Source organism: Chinchilla lanigera, unplaced genomic scaffold (genome assembly GCF_000276665.1).
Source record: "Chinchilla lanigera isolate Chin_1 unplaced genomic scaffold, ChiLan1.0 scaffold00054, whole genome shotgun sequence".
Classification (NCBI taxonomy): Eukaryota; Metazoa; Chordata; class Mammalia; order Rodentia; family Chinchillidae; genus Chinchilla; species Chinchilla lanigera.
The window spans coordinates 4314511-4336283 of record NW_004955455.1 but is presented as its reverse complement, the minus strand read 5'-3'; the positions used below and the strand labels follow the sequence as shown (position 1 = coordinate 4336283).

Sequence of the window (21773 nt, the reverse complement as noted above, 5' to 3'; positions counted from 1 at the left end):
TCTCTTCAACTATGACTAGAGCCTCCATTTTTTAAACTCTTCGTAGCTGCTTGGGAAGTGTGAAAGATCAGATGCAGTTTAAAATTTAAACTGAGTTTAAAAAAAATTCAAAATATAATGTTAGTCATTTTGAAGGAACAGGTTATGCATACAAACCAAACATAGTTACCAAAATAACTAAGGTAGAATAAAAATTACTCAAGTCTTTTTTCCTTTCATATCATCAAACTGCATTGCTACTATTTCAAACATGTTCAATATGCTGAATGCCGTATTCTTGTCTCCCCTACCCACTGGATCTCTTCCAGTAAATTCAGGGGAAATTCTGTGGTCACATAGATATGAGTATGTAAAACAGAAAAGTGAGAGTTTCATTTCTAATTAATGTAAAGAGGATATCAATGGAACAACAACGACTGAATGTAAAGGCAGGCATTGGTACACCATTAAACACAAAAAGAATCTAAACTTTTTTAAGGAATAAAAGATGAATCTTTGATCCTGGTATAAATTTGAAAACATTCTTACGTATTTCTTTTCCAAAGCATGAAAACAACCTTGAATCCTGTCAAAAAATAAATGCTTAATGTCAATTTGGACCACATGCAAAGCCAAAAAAATTCCAGTACACAATCAGTTTGTACTTTTGGCTTTAAAGTGTATTATACTAATAACTTTTAACCTTTCCATTTACCATTTTTAATAAACTCCTAATGTTTATAGTATATGTATAGAACTTTATAAATAATAAGCAAATTTCAGAGGAGGAACTATTTTTTCTTTTTTTTCTCCTACAATGCTTATAATGACATACATATAACAAATAATGAAATTTTGATTTTTTTAAAACAGTAGTGGGTATTGAACCTAGGGCCTTACACATGCTAGGCAAGTGCTCTACAACTGAGCTACCCCAGCTCTTTCCTCTTTCTTATTTTTTATTTATTTTTAAGAGAGGATAGTGATAAACTGCTCAGGCTGGCCTCAAACTTGTAACCTTCCTGCCTTAGCTTTCTGAGTAGCCAGAATTACAGGCATCCACAACATGCCTGCTTAACTTTTTTCTTTTTATCGCTCCATTTTCTTATGAAATCAAAACTAAATCAGTATTTTAGAATAATATTAAATAATTGTTTCAAATTTCAAGGAAATTATAAAAAGCGAGTGTGGCCTTAAGGACATGATCTTTCCAAATAAAGTTTTACTCAATTTCAGCCATGATAAAAATGTCCAACCTTTGAGGAATTTCAGTTACTTACCACTTGATAATATGCAGTGACCCAGGACATTTTTTGTCTTCTCGGAGAATTTTTAAACTGAGATCTACAAAAAGAGAAACACAGTCTATTTGCATCTACAAAATTACTGCTATATTGAAGATATCTATGCTAAATAGGACATTTCTTTTAGCTATTTTATTTATGGCTTATAAAAACATTTGTAATCTCTACCTACTTTAAAAATAAATCTTATGATCGTAATCATCTTAGCCATGAGACAGGACAGAAGAAATAAAGATAGGTAGACATAAGACAAGGAAATGAGTTTGAAGTCATGTCAAAGTTACCCAAGGTTATCTATACCTTTACCCTCTAGGTTTATTTCTTCCAGGCACATCACACCCAAATTCCTTAAAGATACTGGAAGTCCATAAATTAACCTAGCTGATAAAGAAAAGGGCAATAACTTGACCTAATGATAAAGAAACAGATATAAATGATTCAAAGAATGCTTTAGGTAAAACATTTTAGGTCTTTCATCTTATTTTTTGTTTGTTTGTTTGTTTTTGGTACCAGGAATCAAACTCAGGACTTTGTGCTTGCCAGGCAGGCACTTATACCACTGAGCTATATCCCCAGCCCAGTCTTTCATCTTAATAAAGGGTACTGCCAAGACCACATATATATCTCTAACCCTAAATAAAGAACCTTACTTTTGAGCACCTGTATGCTATTTTGTCTCAGTGTGTACCTCAATTTTGCTTAATGAATCTGCCTATGCCTCTTACTCATATGTCCTGAGGTGATTGTTTTGCAACAAGAATATGTCTGGGTGAGTTGAGGTTCCCATCTTTCCTTTGAGGAGCCTCCTTGGACCCTGTCCAGCAACAATTCCAATTTTAAAAACATTTTATCAATCTTTTCTATTTATAGTGCGGCACAACTGAGTTCCATGCAAAATCAATTTGTATTACTTTGCTTCTTTTCACTCCTAGGTAATCATAAAGTAGCACTGAAGCTCCACTGACCAATTTTTTTAATTTTAAAGAGAAAAAGTTAAAATAACAACAAGAGAGTTTCAAAACAGGCCAATAGGAGAGTAACAATAGTTAATACACTGAGTATTATTATATTCATAATAGCTGTTCAGAGTACAAGATATAGGCATGAAATATTGTCCAAACAATATTAACACAAACCTTCCTTTTCCATGAGCTAAGAAATACTAGCTGTATAATTATCTTAACTATCTTGCATATGTATATATATAATGTTTTTTCCTTTTCCCTTTCTTTCTTTCCCCATTCTCTCATCATTTGTTTTTCTTTTCTTTTGAACAGTTTCCTCCATATCCCCAATATATGTTGTTCATTTTGAATCTTATTTACTCGTTCAGGTTCTTACAGTAGTGAGACAATATGATGTTTATACATGTGGGTCTGATTGATTTCACTTGTGAGTATGGTCTCAAGTTGCATCCATTTAGCTATAAATGTCTCAAGGTTATCCATCTTTATGGCTGAGTAGTATTCTATTATATAAAAAGACCACATCTTTTTTATCCATTCCTCAATTGATGGGCATTTGGGTTGTTTCCAACATTTAGCTATTACAAATTGTGCTGGTATAAACATGGGTGCACATATATCTCTGTGGTATGATATTTTTAATTCTTCTGGTAAGATATCCAGAAGGGGAACAGCTGGATCAAATGGGACCTCTAATCCTAGTTTTTTGAGGAATCTTCACACTGACTTCCACAGTGGTTGCACCAGTCTACACTCCCACCAACAGTGAAGGGTTCCTTTTTCCCCACAGCCTCTCCAGTAATTGTTATTGGTTGATTTCTTTTTTTTTTTTTTGATTTTTCTGTACCAGGAATCAAACTCACAACCTCATGCTTGCCAGGCAGGTGCTGTGCCGCTGAGCTAAATCCCCAGCCCCCTATTGGTTGATTTCTTGATGATAAACATTCTATCTGGAGTGAGATGGAATCTCAGTGTTGTTTTAATTTGCATCTCTCAAATGACCATTTTGAACATTTTTTAATGTATTTAATTGCCATTTGTATTTCATCTGAGAAGTGTGTATTCATCTCAGATGCTCATTTTTGTATTGGGTCTTTGAATTTTGGGAGCCTGATTTTTTTCAATTCTTAAATGTCTGAGGGACAACTGGCTAAAATTTTTTCCCACTCGGTGGGTTGTCTTTTCACTCTGTTGCTGATTTCTTTTGTTTCCACTGGCCAATTTAAAACATACACTTCAGGCTGGCAATATAGCTCAGTGGCAGAAGTGCCTGCCTGGCAAGTGCAAGGTCCTAAGTTCAATCAATCAATCAATCAATCAATCAATCAATCAATAACATACATTTCAAACTTACTTCTCTGTTATTTCTTTCCCTCCCTCTCAATAGGGGGGAAACAGAAAAGAAAAAAAAGTGTGTGGTTTATTTTCAAATATTTATTTCATTTCCATCTGAATTCCAACTACTTGTCTATACTTAGGAACAAAAGCAAAATCATATTAAAAGAGTTTTGGAGCCAGGCCTGGTAACACAGGCCTTTAGTCCCAGCACTCAGAAATCTTGGGCAAGAAAATTATGAATTTGAGGCCATCTGGGGCTTCATAGCAAATTCAAGGCAAACTTGAACTATGTAGAGAGGCCATGTCTCAAAAAAGAAAAGAGAGAGAGAAAATAAAAGCAAATTAAAAATAAATGTTTTGGTTTAGATCAGCCTAAAATTAATTACTAATTCATGGATGGCTTGCTTCTTCATATTGCTTTCTGATCTAAAACTGTTATCTCTCCTCTATTAAGGAATATGAAAATTATTTCATGTTAGCATAACATTTAGAGTCTATCAGGAAGAGTGATATACTATGCTTGCAATTTGGTTGCAACCAGAATTGTAGAACGAATTCTGCAATCAGAATCATGGCAAGAATTAAATTCATGAACTGACGTACCTCTGTATTTAGCATTTTTATGATATATTTTAAAGTACAGACTTTGAGACAGTTTCTCTTTTTTTCCAGTACCAGGAATCAAACTCAGGACCTTGAACTTGCCAGGCAGGTGCTTGCTGTGCCACTGAGCTATATCCCCCAGCTCAAAGTAGAGACTTTGAGAAAGAGACATATCTTCCATTATGTCACAAAAAAATAAAGCTATAAGAGTGGTTTTACCCCCCATGCTTAGGATTCTAATTGACATACAGTAAGTGCTTAATTACCCAAAACATATCTTTTACAATTCTATGTTCCAAACAAAAAAGAAATAACATGAAATGCAGAGGTGAAAAATTGAAATTAGATTTGAAAAATAATATAGTACAAGGAAACTTGTGGCTCTTTATACATTCCAAATGAAGTTTGCCATTATAGTGACACATCAACAATAACCACAATGTAGCATTTCAAACAAACAGTAAAATTTTGAAAAATTGAAGAATCCCAGATAAATGTTTTTAATATAAAGGAAAAAAAAGGAGCCTAACATAAGCTTCTAACATAAGGGCATAAGATGGTATATTTAAGGGCACAAGAAATAAAAGAAGTAAAAATAGAATACCTGGTAACTGAGAAAAGAACAGAACTGGTTAGAATAATACTATAGTTGTTTAAATATACATACTAATTAACAAATGGGTTTCCCTTTTTCCTTAAACATATTTATGTAAGTTAATAGAAGAGTTTTATACCTGATTCCTTTGAGCTTCTTCAGTGCCAAAATATACTTCAAAGAGCAAATTCAGTTGTGGCACAAAATAGTGTAAATCTTCAACTTTTAAAAAGTTTTTGTCCTAGTTATCACTTTTGTAGGGATACCTTAGAATTACTCGTCTTGTCCCTACAGATTTCTTTTCTCATTTGGTATCTAGCAAGAAGTTAGTGGTTTATATAAGTAAAATCACTAAAGATACTGAAATTAAAATGGAAAATGGATTAGCACATTGGTCTTGAAGAACTGGTCCATCAATTAGAATTAACACACTTAAGAAATGAAAGATTTATGCCTGTTAAATAAAGAAAAGGGCTACAATCGCTAAAGCAACCATTTCATTAAACTTTACCATCCAAATGACGTTCTCCATAGGAGCTCTCTGGAAACAGGCCCCTTAGGTACGTTATACACGAGATAGAAGTAGCAAAAAGTTTCTTCACCATTACCAGTGATTCGTGTTCGTTAGTGATTTGGGATGGGAAAACTGTTCCCTGGGGAAAAACAAAGGCAAAAAGATTAGTATTTTTTAGCATATTCATCATATCACGCTATTACCACAGATAGAAAGGAAAGATTTTTCAATACTTTGAATTTGATACCTTTACAGGTAATCAAAAAGAAATGGAGCTTTAAATGCTACATTAAAGTATATCTTCACAGGCAAGGCAGAGCAAAAAGGTAGAAATGGTTACCCAAGTAACTAAAGACTAAAATAATTTATTTCACAATGATCTAAGGATTTGAGGCAAAACTGAAGGCCTACTGTGATGATATAATCTCCTTCCCTCTCATACATTCCTCAGACTTCACACAGTATGGCTTTTACACACCTCCATTTTACATTGTCCTCCTCAGTTACCAAGTACACCCTATCATTGCCTCTTCTCCTTTATTAACATGTAACTTCTTTTCAGCATTGTACACTGTTGCATACACAACTGTTTTTCTTCTCCCTCAAGCTGTCATAACACTATTGTCTTAGTAACTTTACTCATTGCTGGGACAAGTGCCAGTACCCAAAACTTAAAAAAGAGGTTTTGTGGAGGAAAAGTTGCTCATTTCATGGTGGTTGAGATGCAGAAAGTGAGGTACAAGCTTGGAAGAGAGCTATACCATTCTGGGTCATGCCCCAGTGATCCACCTCCTCAGACCACACTCCACTTCCCAACACCAAGCCAGCGGTAGTGCCCCTATAATCCAATCACTGTCTAAATGCTCAACCTATGACCACATAAGGCTCTGGGGGGCACATCTAGGTATAAATCATAACTGTTCTATTGTTGTTTTGGTGGTGTTGGGGATCAAATCCAAGACCTGAAACATACTAGGCCACTGAGCTACACCCTAGTCCCCTATTTTGGTTTCCACTAACCCTACATGCCTAGCTCAATATCTTTTTTTTTTTTCCAGTTGTTCTGCCCTTTAAATGTTGGATTTCCATTTCTTAGTATCCACTTTGATCTCTGTTTTCAAAACACTGTAATTTTCAACATATAGATCTTTTACTGCCTTTGTTAGATTGATTCCTAAGTATTTTATTTTTGCATGCCATTGTAAAGGGTGTGGTTTCCCTAATTTCTCTCTCAGTGTGTTTACTGTTTGTGTACAGGAATGCTATTGATTTTTGAGTGTTGATTTTGTATCCAGCTATGCTACTGAATTTGGTTATTAAATCTAGAAGTCTTTTGGTGGAGTTTTTGGGGTCTTCTATGCAGAGTATCATGTCATTTGTGAGTAATGATAATTTCACTTCTTCTTTTCCTATCCTTGTTCCTTTCATTTCTCTCTCTTGTCTAATTGCTCTGGCTAGTGTTTCCAGAACTATATTGAGTAAGAGTGGTGATCGTGGACAGCCTTGCCTTGTTCTTGATTTTAGACTGAAAACTTTCAATTTTTGTCCAGTTAGTATATTGCTGGCTATTGGTTTGTCATTGATGGCTTTTATCACATTGAGGTAAAGACCATCTATTCCTATTTTCTGTGGGGCTTTTATCATGAATGAGTGTTGGACTTTGTCAAAAGCTTTTTCTGCATCTATTGAGGTGATCATGTGATTTTTGTCTTTGGTTGTTGGTATGTTTTGGTTTGATATGATATGTTTTGATATGTTTTGGTTTTGTCTTGTTGATATGGTGTATTACATTTATTGATTTGCATATGTTGAATCATCCCTGCATTCCTGGGATGAATCTCACTTAGTTATGGTTTTTGACGATTTGCCGCATTCTGTTTGCTAGTATCTTATTGAGCATTTTTGCATCTATGTTCATGAGGGAGATTAGTCTGTAGTTCTTTTTTTTTTTTGGCTGGGTGTTTCTCTCTCTTTGGAATCAGGATAATACTTGCTTCCAGGAATGAGTTAGGAAGTATTGCTTCCTTTTCAATTTCATTACAGAGTTTAAGAAGTGTTAGTATTAAATCTTCTTTAAATTTCTTGTAGAATTCAGTAATGAATCCATGAGGATCTTGGTTTTTCTTTGTTGGTAAGTTTTTCACTATATTTTCAATTAAGAACTAACATAGTGATAGTGGCCATACTCCCAAAATTGTTATACAGATTTAATGCAATCCAAATCAAAATACCATTCACATACCTCACAGAACTAGAGAGAACATTCTTAAAATTCATATGGAACCAGAGACCTAAAATAGCAAATGCAATCCTGGGCAACAAAGTCAAGGCAGAAGGCATAACAATCTGACCTGAAATTGTGCTACAAAGCTACTGTGACAAAATCAGCATGGTACTGGCAAAGAAAACAGACCTGAGCACCAATGGAACAGACTAGAAGATGCAGAAACAACTACAAACACACTCAGCCATCTTATCTTTGACAAAGGGGCCAAACATATTCAGTGGAACAAAGATAGCCTCTTTAATAAATAGTGCTGGAAAAACTGGCTTTTTATGTGTCAAAAACTAAAACTAGACCCATGTCTATCACCATGCACTAAACTAAAGTCAAAATGGATCAAAGATCTAAATATTAAAACAGAAACACTAAATCTACTGGAAGAGAAAGTAGGTAAAAATCTTGAAGACATAGGTGTAGGTAGAGAGTTCATGAACAAAACTCAGACTGCATGCAAAATACTTCAAAGAATCAACAACTGGGATCTCATTTTATTAAAAAGCTTCTGCACAGCAAAAGAAATCACCAACAGTGAAAAGACAACCCACCGAGTGGGAAAAAATTTAGTCAATTGTCCCTCACACAAAAGACTTCTATTTAGAACATATAAAGAAATGAAGGGGCTGGGGATTTAGCTCAGCGGCAAAAGCGCCTGCCTGGCAAGCGCAAGGTCGTGAGTTCGATTCCTGGTACCGGAAGAAAAGACAAAACAAAACAAAAAAAGAAATGAAAAAAATCAGGCTCCCAAAATTCAAAGACCCAATACAAAAATGAGCATCAAGATGAATACACACTTCTCAGATGAAGAAATACAAATGGTAAATAAATACATGAAAAAATGTTCAACACCATTGGTCATTTGAGAGATGCAAATTAAAACAGCACTGAGATTCCATCTCACTCTAGAAAGAATGGCTATCATCAAGAAATCAACCAATAACAAATGCTGGCAGGGCTGTAGTAGAAAAGGAACCCTTCTCCACTGTTGGTGGGAGTATAGACTGGTGCAACCACTGTGGAAGTCAGTGTGAAGATTCCTCAAAAAACTAGGATTAGAGGTCCCATTTGATCCAGCTGTTCCCCTTCTGGATATCTTACCAAGAGACTTAAAAATATCATATCACATATATATGTGCACCCATGTTTATACCAGCACAATTTGTAATAGCTAAATGTTGGAAACAACCCAAATGCCCATCAACTGATGAATGGATAAAAAAGATGTGGTCTTTTTATTCAATGAAATACTACTCAGCCATAAAGATGGATAAACTTGAAACATTTATAGGTAAATGGATGCAATTTGAGACCATATTCATAAGTGAAATTAATCAGACTCACATGTGTAAACATCATATTGTATCTCTGGTATGAGAAACTGAAAGAGTAAATTCTAAAATGTGCAATAGATAATGTGAAATGGGAAGGAATTGTTCAAAAGGAAAAAGGACCTAGGATGGGTGAAAGGGCAAAAGACAGTAGGAAAAAGGGAAAAAATGCAAATCAGTTATACTGTTAGTGTCCCTTAGTTCATTACAAAGGAAGGTTGGTGCTAATATCGATTGGAGAAAATTTTATACCCATATTTTGTACCCTGAGCAACTACCTTATAAAAGATACCGATATATAATGTATTAGCTATTGTTATTCTTATACTATTTTGTGATGAAATTTTGTTTGATCTTTTTTCCATAAAATAAAAAAGTTGGTTTTTCCTCAAGATTCTGCCTTCAGTCTTTTTCTCATAGTTCTGTGACACCTCACAGAAAAAGTATATCCAAGTGGCCAAAAACACATAAGAAAGTGCTGGAACTTCATCAGGGAAATGTATATTAAAATCACAGTGAGAAGCCCTGCATGGTGGCACATGACTATAATCCCAGCACTCAGCAGGCTGAGACAGGAAGATCACCATGATTTCAAGGCCAGCCCTTGGAACACACAGTGAGTCTTTATCTTATAAATACATACAAAACCAAAAATACATACATACATACATACATACATACACACATACATACATACATAACCACAGTGAGAAGCTGAATGTCATTCATAGCACATGCCCATAGAGCATGCACTATGTATTTAATACATAGTTAGTTTAACTTACCAACAAAGAAAAACCAAGATTTCATGTATTTAATCTCATAGAGCAGCACTCTGAGTGGGTGAGGCAGGAGGATTGTAAATTTGAGCCCAGAAGGGGTATCTTAGCAATTTAGTGAGGGCTTGTTTCAAAATAGAAAATAAAGAAAACACTGATTGTAGAACTCTAAATAAGTCAACCTCTTTTGAAAACTGTTTGGTAGTGTTTTATAAAGTTAAATATATATATATATATATTATATATATATTCTACATCACATATTCCACTCATAAGTATACATCTAACATTTATGCTTATATATGTTACTTAAGTGATATACATTAGGACATTCATAACAGCATTATTTGTGACACTGTATTTCCTAATTAGAAGCAACTCAAATGCTAATCAGTAGTAGAATAGATAAACAAACTAGGTATATTTCCCCAGTGGAATACTATATGGCAGTAACAATAAGTGATCTACAGTGATACTTAACAATATAAATGACTTTCACACATGATGCTGAACAACAGAAAAGACAGATATAAATGAACACTAACATATTTCACTCATATAAAATGCAAAAGCTGGTGAAACTAATATACATGTTAGGATGGTGACTTCTTTTGGTGGGGGGAGGGGATAATGACTAGAAGGGAATATGAGATGGGGTGTTAGAATAGTTCTGTTTCTTGATCTGGCTTCTGGTTATAAGAATGTATTCAGGTTGTAAAAATTTGTTTAGTTGTACACTTATATGCATTTTATACACATAGAGTCTTAGGAAAAAAATGTAAGGATTAGTCAAATAAGTTTGGAAAATGTTGTGTCGTTTGGTTCTTTTGGTCAGGAATACTCTCATTCCATTTCCCAAATATAGAAATCTTAATTCAAATATGTATTTAATCTCATTAAATTCCAGGTGTTGTTTTAGGTTCAGAGATACCAGAGAAATCATAACATATAAAACTTCTCTCCCCCAAAGCGCTTACGTTTAAGTATCACCTCTACTTTAACATTTCCCGTCTCTTCAAGGCAGAAATAATTACTCCCTCTGCTGTTCCACTGTTAGTACCTACTACAAGAATGACGCTTACTACCAGGTAGTATAATCTTTAAAGGCAAAGTGCTATCTCTTTTTAAAATAGATGTTAATTCACTGTATAACTCAGTATTTGGCATACAAACATCAATAAATAAATGTTTGCTGAACTAAACAAGTGTTTACTGGCTTCCAATGTGTTTTAGCATGCTGAGAATGCCAAGAAATCAAAAGATCAGCCACAGAAGAAATGAATGCCACTAAAGTGTGTGTAGAAAACAGAAAAGTTTATATCTACTAGGCTTTGTAAATATTCATGATTTGTTTGTTTGGCTTACCCTTGTTTTGGCAGTACTAAGGATTGAACCCAGGGCCTTTGTGCTGCATTACCTTCCCAGCTCCCTTTCTTTTTTTTTTTTTAAGTTGCTATGTTCCCTGGGCTGGATTTAAACTCACAATCCTCCTGCCTCAGTCTCCGAAAGTTCTGGGATTTCAGATGTGCACCACCACACCCAGTCTAATTTTTTCTTTTCTAATATATTTATTTTTAATTGATGCATAGTAGTTATACATGTTAATAAAGCAAAGGGCAACTTCTTTTATTCTAGTGCTAGGGATTGAACCTAAGGCTCCACACATGCCCCAACTACTGAGCCATACACCCAACTCAAAGTATGACATTTCATTACATGAACACAACGTGTAATGATCAGATCAGGGTAACTGGTATATCCATCACCTCAGATATTTATCATTTTTTTGTGGTAGGGACATTCAAAAATCCTCCCTACTAGCTATTTTGAAATTATCAAATATTTTTTGTCAACTACAATCATCCCACGTGCCATAGAACAATTAGAAGTTATTCCTCCTACCCAACAACAACCCTCACCCATCAGCCACCCTTTCTCCATCCTTCCCTTCCCCATTCTCCACCCTTCCCTCCACTACACTCTTCCCAGAATATTTGATTTGTTCAGAGGAAAAAAAAAGCAACTTTCTCAGAAAAGTGAATAGAATGAATTTATTTTGTAAAGCAAATCATTGATAAATTGATTTTTTAGGTAAATACAGTTAATCTTCATTGTTACTAGAGTCTACATTTGTGGATTTGCTTTCTCACTAAAGTTTATTTGTAATTCCAAAATTAAAATTCTTCTGTTTTTGCATTCATTCACAGATATTTATAAAACAGTAATACACTGGAGTCACCTGAAACACATGGTCCCATGTTTGCAGCATGATAACTGAAAGACATGTGACAAGGAAAAAGAATGTCATTATTTTCAACTATTTTACTGTGTACTTGTGTCCTTTTCTTAGTCTGTTCACTGCCTAATTTCTTTTACACTTGTGTGCTTTCTTTTGTGATTTTGCTATTTAAAATGGCACCAAGTATAGTGATGCAATGCTGGCTAGTGTTCCTAAGTTCAAAAAGACTGTGATATACTTTAGAAAGAAAATACCTGTTAGATAATTTTCATTTAGGCATGAGCTATAGTGTTGTTGGCTTTTAGTCTAATGTTAATTAAACAAAAGTATGTATTAAGTAAGGTGTATGTAAACAAAAGCAGACACAAAACAAATTATGCAATGATGGATTGACAAAATTGTTCTGATGAGAGGCTCACAGGAACCCAACCTTGCATTTCCTTCTAAGAGAAGCAGTTCAGTATTTAATAATTCAGTATCATGCCAACTTTATAGAACATGACTACTGCATGTTAATTTCTACCCATAAACACACGCGCAACAGTCACGTTCTGTGAGCAAGGAAAAAGATGTGGTGAGAAGATGTGAAGTTCTTAAAACTAGTCACCTCAGATGGTGGCCTGAGGGTAGAAGGATATGATGGAGACAGTGTGGTGGAGTGGTTAAGACTATGGACTCTACAACCAAATGGAAAGGTTCAAAGTCATAATCTTGAGCAGGAGTCAGCAAGCTTTTCCATTAAAGGGCCAGATAGTAAATATTTTAGGTTTCACAGTTAATCTGCCATTGTAGCAAAAAAAAAAAAAAAAAGATACTCTGTAACTGAATGTATATACAGCTATATATGTATATCTTCCAATAAAAGTATTTACAATAACATAACAATCTCCTTGTATAAATTATATAACCTCTCTGCATCTAAATTCCTTCAGTTGCAAAATATGTGTAAGAGTGATACCTACTTTATTAAACTGTTGTGATGATTAAATGAATTAATGTTTGCAAAGTGCTTAGACCAATGCCTAGTTCAGTAGTTTATTTTTTATATGTGGTTTCTCTTGTTTTACATGCACATATTACTTTGGTAATTTGTAAAACATCAAATAAAGAAACTCAAAATTGAAATAGAGACTACTTCATGGAGTTTATAATCCAGTTAGAAAGAAAAGACTTGGATATAAAAAAGAGTTAGCACACAGGACAGAGACTATGTACCAAATGAGCAGAACAAGAAGGAACAAGATAAGGTTTGCTACCTGAGCCCAGGGCTGAGTAGGATGGCGTTGTGGGAAAGTGAGGCGTAGCTGGGTTAGCTGGGTTCTGAAGAAAAGGTAGGATTCAGACAAACGGCAAGGAGGAATGTCATTAGTCCAGGCAAGAGGGCAAGAATGCTGTGACATATCTGGGGCACAAGAATTAGACCAGTATGGCTGAGGCTGAAAGTCCAAGCAGAGTGCAGTGGGAGAGAAGCTAAGAAGTAGGTTAGATGCCAAGATATAATAAATCTAGAATGCCATATTAAAGAAACTATATGTAATCTATAAAGCAATAGGAAACCTTAAAACTTGGATAATGAAGATTTTCTACTATAATTAAATGCTTGAGTTAAAAAATCTCCACAACAGGCACAGTAGCACATGCCCATAATGCGGCTAGTCAGGAGGCTGAGGCTAGAAGCTCAGATGGGAGAGTTGCAAATTTTAGGTTAGCCTGGGCAAATTAATGAGAACTTGTCTCAAAATTAAAAAATAAAAGGGGCTAGGAAAGTAGCTCAGCACTCCCTGGGTTCAGTCCTGGGGCAGGGCAGAGGGAGAAAGAGAGAAAAGGGGAAGGGAGATGAGGGGAGGAAGAGAAGAGAGAGAGAGAGAACACTGGGTGTGGTGGCACTCAGAGGCTGAGGCAGGAAGATCACTGCGAGTTTGAGGCCAGCCTGGACCACATAGTGAGCTCGAGGCAGGCCTGAACTACATGAGGCCCTGTGTCAAAGAAAGAAAGAAAGAAAGAAAGAAAGAAAGAAAGAAAGAAAGAAAGAAAGAAAGAAACAAAGAAAGAAACAAAGAAACAAAGAAAGATAGAAAAAGAAAAGAAAGTCAGAAAAAGAAAAAAAACCTCCCCAGCGCTAGGAAGTGTTTCGTACGTGCAACAAAGTATTAGTCTTCAAAAGCTGATGAAGATCTTCTCAAGATCAAGTAATATTTACAAACTTTCATTCCTAGTAAACCTCCAAATGATGAAACAAATTTTGTTAGGTTCTGGGGATTCCAAACCTTAGCAAAAGAATAAGCTTTAGCTATTACAGTTGATTTGAGACTATACCAACTGAGTAGAATGATTTTAATATTCATAGTCAGAGCCTTAAAAACAGAGAACCCTTTCTCTTCGGATTAAAGTTGAGACAACTTAAAAAAAAGTTGAGACAATTACCTGGTTTGATTTAGATCAAATCTAAGTTCCTTTTTTAGGTTTGTACAGTATTTTAAAATTCAAAGGGCTTTAGAACTTATCTAAAACAATAAACTCATATCACAGGTACCAAAGAGAAAGGTAAGTGATTTGGTAGATCACAGAGACAGCAAGTGACATGAGTCTTTTACTATACTACACAGTTCAACTACTAAAGTTTTAATAATTCTGCTATTTAGAGGCAAGTACTAACAAGAAATATGTCTTTAAATGAAGAAAAAAACCTTCCAAAAAGCTCTTCTATATCTACAGATCTAGTTCTAGAATGTTTGTCAGACATTCTGAGCATGGTTATGCTATATAGGACTGCTTCTTCTTTGGTACACTCTATAGAGGCAATGAATGATCACTTTATTCTTTTGTTTAATCCTATACTCAGGTCTGTTTTTTGTTTGTTTGTTTGTTTGTTTTGAGAAAGGGTCTTCCTATGTAGTTCAAGTTGGCCTCAAATTCACAGTAATCCTCCTGCCTCAGGCTCCTGAGTGCTGAGATTACAGGCATGTGCCACCACACTCATCTTATATTCAGTTCTTAAAATATATAATAATTGTATGACTCTTGCACATATGATGTATTGGGGTGCACACATGTAAATTTTTTTTTTTTTTGAAAATTGCTTTTTGAGCCAGGAATGGTGATGCATGCCTGTAATCTCAGCATTTAGGATGGTGAGGAAGGGGGAGCTGCTCAGGGCCAACCTAGGCTATCCAGTGAGTTAAAGTCAAGTTTGGAATACATAGCAAGACCCTGTCTCCAAAAAAAACTGCTTTTTGAAAAAATTGCTACAAATCTTAAGGAATTAAGATTATTTGGGGCGATTGGGAAACAGCTGGCATGGTATGCATGTAGTTTCTTATGGAAAATATTTCAAGACATAGAGGCAATACTTGCTTGCATAACCCATTTGTAAAACCAAATAGCTTGAAAGTATAAAGACATTTATTTTAAATATAATATCCAAATGGTCATTTACAGTAAGTTGGGAAAGGTCTCTACAGTTTTGTTACTTTAGGGTGTTTTTCCTCAGCTCGGCTGGTCTAACATGTTAAGAGTTATTATTGATGTTTTATAAATGTCTAATACATAAAAATACTATAGCTTGGAAATAGAAAGCAGTATTATAAAATTATTCCAACAATATATTTTGCTAGTGCCTTCATAATGTTTAACAGCTTAGCTGTCAAGTTACATGACCTTGAGCAATTTATTTCACTTCTCTGAGCTTTGATCTCTTCCTTATGGCAAGGTTTAATTGAAATAATAACATAAAGCCATTGGCACAATGCCTGGAACATAGTTAAGTACTGAATAAATGTTGGCTTCCATAATTACTATTGTTTTTAGTACTAAATAACAGAATCACACAGTAGCTTAAAATTTACTGGGAGAGGTAGGTGATACAGTCCAAACAACAAAGATTAGGTTGCATCAAAAGGTCAGTTTGTTAATTTATAGTGAGGAAAATAACTGCCAAGTTGATTGGAATTCATATACCTAGCTCATCATTTGCTCCTGGGAAGGAAGCACACCTAGGAAACCAAATGAGACCAAGAGTCTGCTTTGTGAGTGCAGAATACCGAAATCAAGCCAGAAAGATGACTGCTTTCTCTCTGCCCTATTTCTCCTTCAACTTCCATCTTCACTATATGGTGTAATTTAATATTTTTATAACAATTATTTTACTTACTGTTCTGATCAAACCCTCCAACTTTGCGTTAACTATAGAATAAAGCATCAATTCCTTAGCTTAGCTCTTAAGATTCACAGTAACCTGTTCCCAAAGTTCTTATCCACCTTTATTTCTTTCTGTTCAATAGGATGAGCTCTCCACTCTAGTAAAGAGGGCTTCTTTGTTATTCTCTGAAATATGCCATGCTTGTTTCTTATCTGAGCCAAGGCATAGGCTAGGTTTCCCTTGTGAAGTTCTCTATCCTCAATCCAAAATTTGCCTTCTAGACAAAGGAGAGAGAATTTCATCATTTTTTGTTCTTTCATTATTCAAGATCCAGCTTGAGTCCACCTTCTTCATGAGAAATATATAAATCATTCAGTATATACTAAACCTCTAAATTCCTACAGTTTGATTTGTCATACTCTTTTCACGTATATGTAAATATAGGTATAGTCATTTAACTCCTATAAATCTTATTTTGGTTTGGTTTGGTTTGGTTTGGTTTGGTTTGGTTTGGTTTTTTGAGACACGGTCTCATCATGTAGCCCAGGGTCGTTTCATATTCATGGTGATCCTCCTACCTCAGCCTCCCAAGTGCTAGGATTACAGGTGTACATCACCATACATGGCTAGCTCCTATGAATCTTATTTTCCTAACTACATTATAAACATCTAGAAGATGAACGTCTTTTAAATATTATCACAGAAAATATCACAGTATTATATACTGTTATGGTTTTTGTCTAGATATCCCCCGAAAGCTTCATGCAGTCCTTGAGGGGGCAGGCTTTTCACAGGTGGCTGAATCTAGAGTTTGTGAGTGATTCGTGGTCCAATAGTGGGATTAATGGTGTGAGTGTGACATCCACCCTAGGGTGGGTGTCTGCATATAATATAAGGGACAGAAAGAGGCTTGTCCCTCCTTTCATTTGTTTCTTTTGTTGCCTTCCACTGCCTTGAATGATTGCCCTTCTGCCATGTGCCACCCTGCCTTAGAGCCAACCGATTACGGACTAAAACCTCTACAAACTGAGCTAAATAAACATTTCCTCCCTTAACTTTGGGTGTCAGGTATTTTGTCTCAGCAATGAGAAAAGTAACTAAGACACATACATATTATATAATATATACAATGAATAAACAAAATGATGCATAAATGTCCTGGGACAAACTAAACTTCCCTGGGTGAATCCAACAAGACTGCCTGGCTCTGGCATGCTCCCTATTATGGTTTGAATCTTAAATGTCCTCCAAAGGCTACATATTAAAGGCTTGCTCATCACAGTTGAGTATTGGGACATGTTGAGACTTTTAGGAGGTGGGGTTTACTAGAAGGAAATAAGGTTACTGGGGCAGTGTGGTTAAAGTGGATATTGGGACCCTGTCCCCTTCTCTCTCTTTTCCTGCTCCCAGCTGAAATGAAGTGATCATCTTTCCTCTACTACACATTCCCTGTGTTATAGGTAATATCTAGATGGCCCCCCCAGGCCTCATGTGCTCATATCTGGGGCTTTTCAAAGGCAATTGGATTGATATTAGGAGGTGGGGTCTGGTGGGAAGAGGTGAGTCACTGCGAGCACAACCTAGGAGGGTGTATCTTCCTTCCTGACTCCTCTCTAAATTCTCTGCTTCTAGTCACCACGCAGTGAGCAGCCTTCCTCTTCAGCAGGCCCTTCCAACTGTGAGTCAAAATAAACCTCTCCTCCTTTAAGTTGGGGGTGCTGGGCATTTTGTCTCAATAAGGAGGAAAGTCACTAAGACACCCTGCTTTGATGTTATGTTCGGCACTAGGCCTCAGTACAATGGAGCCAACCAACTATGGCCTGAACCTCTGAAACTATGAGCCAAAATAGACTCTTCCTCCTTTTAAATTGATTATATCAGGAATTCTGGGGCCGGGGATGTAGCTCAGCAGCACAAGCACCTGCCTGGCAAGCGCAAGGTCCTCAGTTTGATTGCCAGTCCAAAAAAAAAAAAAAGAATTTTGTCACAGCTACAGAATGTTGACTAACACTCCCTCGGGCCCCTAGCATCCAAGTTTCTCAGAGCTTTCTCCTTATATTAGTTAACTGTTCTTGTTGCTGAGACAAAATACCCAACACCCACAAGGTAAGGGAGGAAAGGTTTATTTAGCTTACAGTTTGTAGTGGTTTCAGTCCATAATCGGCTAGCTGCAAGGGAGGGTGACACAGCAGAGAGGAATTGCAGAGGAGAAACAGTTCATGGCGGGCAGAAGATAGCAAAGCAAGAAAGCAAGCAAGCAAAGGACCTTAGTAGCTTTTTTCTGCCCCTTTTATAGTCTATCCAGGCTACAAGGATTAGAGTGGTGCCAAACCAATCAGTAGACTTGATTAGTAATCACTCACACTTAATCCTAGCATTGCACCATGAATCAATCACACACCCTAGACCCAACCACCCCTGAAAAAGCTTCACCTATGACTGCATGAGACTTTGGGGGAACATCTAAACACAAACCCTAACATCCCTTTAGTTCCTGTAATTACATCACCATGTAGAACATGAGTTTTATAATTGCTTCAGAAAAGAAAGATATAATTGAGAACCATTCTCTTTGCCTTTTCATTTCCAATTTCTTTTACTCTAGAAGGTCAAAGTGCATTGACATGAAACAAGTAACTTTGTAATTTATTTTAATTTTCTGAATATCCTCATTCCATTAGGCAATTAAAACGTAGAAACATACTCTCCAAGGATATTATGTGCCAATTAACTGATAAGACTGCTACTAAAAAAAATTAAAGTCATGATTCTGAAGTAACTCACTAAATGGTCATTGATTTAATTCTTAACAGATACCTTAGATGCTTTTTGTGTTCTGATAGAGCGACAGAGCTGAGTAGACATCATGGGAATGGATCAGGAGTCTTTCAACAAATATAACCTGTTAAAAAAATTAATTAGAGATCGTAATTAGAGTACTTCCTATCTTGCTCTGCCCAAAGGTAAAACTAGAAACTTCTAAAAACAAAAAAGAAACTAAAGTCAAAGACAATTAAGTATGAACTATTCCCCAGATTCTTCAATTTAGAGAGAAATTTACCAAGCTCAATTTTGAAGACACAAAGGAAGAATGAACACTGAAATAGTCCTAGCAGGTCCTATCTAAACTATAAAATGAATCTGATTTGGAAAAATCCTTGATGTGAATTTTCCAAAAGAGAACAATGTAAGCTGACTGTATGTTTCAGTAAAGAAGTTTAATAAGCATTTTAATCTCCATTACCAATTTTCTACATATGTGGCATAAGGTCTCTGGATTAATTTTCTCAACCACCCAATGAAAACTGTAAGATCATTTGCTCATTCATAAATATATTAGGGAGAGAAAAATAAATTATAAGTCACCTAAAGACTCAACAATATATCTTACTCATCTTTGTTATTCCCCTAGAGTATAACAATGCTTTCTACATAGCAGGGGCTCAAAAACATTTCTTGAATTCAATTCAGGTGTAAATTGTTTGCAAATTCAAAAACAAAAGTTAATGTGTACAGTTCGTAGGAATCAAAATGACCATTCCAAAAAATGCAAAAGAATAAGTGTTAAAGAAGATATGGAAGCTGGATGTGGTGCTGCACACCTCTAATCCCAGCACTCGGGAGGCTGAGACAGGAGGATTACCAGCAGTTTGAGGCCAGCCTGGGCTACATAGTGAGTTCAAGGCCAGCCTGAAGCACAGTGAGATCCTGTCTCAAAACAAAACAAAACAAAAAACAGGCAAACAAACAAAAGGAGATATGGAGAAATTAAAACCATTATCCACTGCTGGAGGGAATATAAAATAATCCAGCCATTGTGGAAAATAGTATTACACTTCTTCAAAATGCTAAACAGAATTACCATGGTCCAGCAATTCAAATTCTAGGTATACAGCCAAAAAAAATTGAAAACAAGGACACAGATACTTGTACACTAATGTTTATCGCAGCATTATTCACAATAGCCAAAAGATGGAAGCATCCCAAATGTCTATCAACAGATGAATGGATAAACAGCTGGGTATTGTGGCAACAGTGCCAGCTACTGGGGAGGTTGAGACAAAATAATCGAGTCTAGGAGTTCAAGAGCAGCCTGGGTCTCAAAAAAAAAAAGTAGATGAATGAGTAAATAAAATGTGGTATGTACAAGGGAATATTATCCAATTTTTAGGATAAAATTTTGATAGATGTTACAAAGGAAATTAACCTTGAAAACACTGTGCTAAGTGAAAAACCCAAACATAAAAGGATTTCACATATAAAGTTACTTACAGTAGGTAAATTCATAGAGATAGGAAACAGCATAAAGGTGGATGAAGGGATAGAAGGAATGAGGAAATGTAATGTGTGCAGTTTCTGTTTGAAATGAAAAAGGTTTGAAAAATGTATAATGGTGATGGTTACACAACATTGTGAACGTGCATGGAACCACTAAATTAAATTGTATATTTGAGAACAGCTGAAGCGATGAGTTTTATGTTACATACAGTCTGCCACAATTAAAAAAGTAACAAAACAAGGCATGATGGCCCTGTAATCTCAGCACTCAGGAGGCTGAAGCAAGAAGATCACCACGGGTTCAAAGCTAGCCTGGACTACACAGTGAGTTCAAGTCTAGTCTGAACTACATAATGAGACCCTGTTTCAATACAAAAAAAAAAAAAAGGAGGAGGAGAAGGAGGAAGAGGAAGAGAAGGAAAAGAAAAAAGATAGGAGAAGAAGAAAATCTTCCTTTTTCTTTTTAAAGGCCTTAATTTCAGTTGGGGCTTCTTTTCAAGATTTTATGGAATTCTGACCAAAATACTTATAAAAGCACCTATTTGAAGATATTCCGTTCTTAATGGAATTTGCAGGATAGCCTGTGACCTGTTCTATTAACTATTAATGCAGGTCTCTGGAAGGTTTTTGCAAATAAGAGGGTAAAATTTCTTGAGGACACTGCCACAAGGTGGTGATAGAGATTATAAACAAGCAATACTTAATTTCTCTCAAATTACTTCTTCAGAGCAGCACTAGGGGACACTCTAACAATATTTTATATGAGACTGAAAAACTACCTAATAGTCTTCTAGTCCTTAAAGATTCCAAAGTATCCTTTTTGACTTCAGAGAATATAACCTTCAAATCTGACTTAACAGTTCTGTTGCCTCCTTTAAATTTCAAAGGTAAAAATGAAGAAGGGAGAGAAAAAGGTATAAGAGGTCAAGGTCTAGTTCTAGACCATTAAACCATGACCTCCTACTGGGGTAGTTATTAGTTTTGGAGACAATAAATAGGGAAATAATGATTTTTAAATAGCTCTCTATATTAGAGGGGTTTTGTGGTTGTTGTTTCTCTATGATCAAAAGACATCCTGATGGTATGTCTAGAGAAGCAAGCCCTGAAAATAGCATAAGTTAATTAGAACACAATGCATAACTGCACCTATATTTTTAGAATGTATGATGGCCTGGATTAAGTTGATAATATCACTGAAAACTTTCGAGACACCCAAGGCATTTGCTTTTGAGAAAGGATTCAAGGTAGGCTCTACTAGCATTTGATAAATCCTCTAGGAATTAACATTTGTAAAATAAGTGAAATTAAATTTTATGCACACAAATGTATTCAGAGGAAAATGATCATAATATAATCTAGTAGAAAGAGGCCTTGGAGTTAAGGTAACTGAGTTCAAATTCTGACACCACTACCTGGCAGTTGTGTGACTTTG

At 35.7% G+C, this 21773-nt stretch overlaps 1 protein-coding gene across 5 annotated transcripts in view; it reads right to left on the bottom strand.

Moving 5' to 3' along the window:
* Nucleotides 1-21773, bottom strand: part of Hormad2 (HORMA domain containing 2) — a 153536-nt gene that overhangs the window by 126649 nt on the left and 5114 nt on the right. For all 5 annotated transcript variants that reach the window (XM_005396242.2, XM_005396241.2, XM_005396240.2 and 2 more), the window contains exons 2-5: nt 18881-18965; nt 5296-5437; nt 1260-1323; nt 529-565 (exon numbers count right to left, since the gene is read on the bottom strand). In XM_005396242.2, coding sequence (XP_005396299.1) covers nt 529-565; nt 1260-1323; nt 5296-5437; nt 18881-18931 — 294 coding nt within the window. In that variant the 5' untranslated portion in view covers nt 18932-18965. The remainder of the gene's footprint in view (nt 1-528; nt 566-1259; nt 1324-5295; nt 5438-18880; nt 18966-21773) is intronic.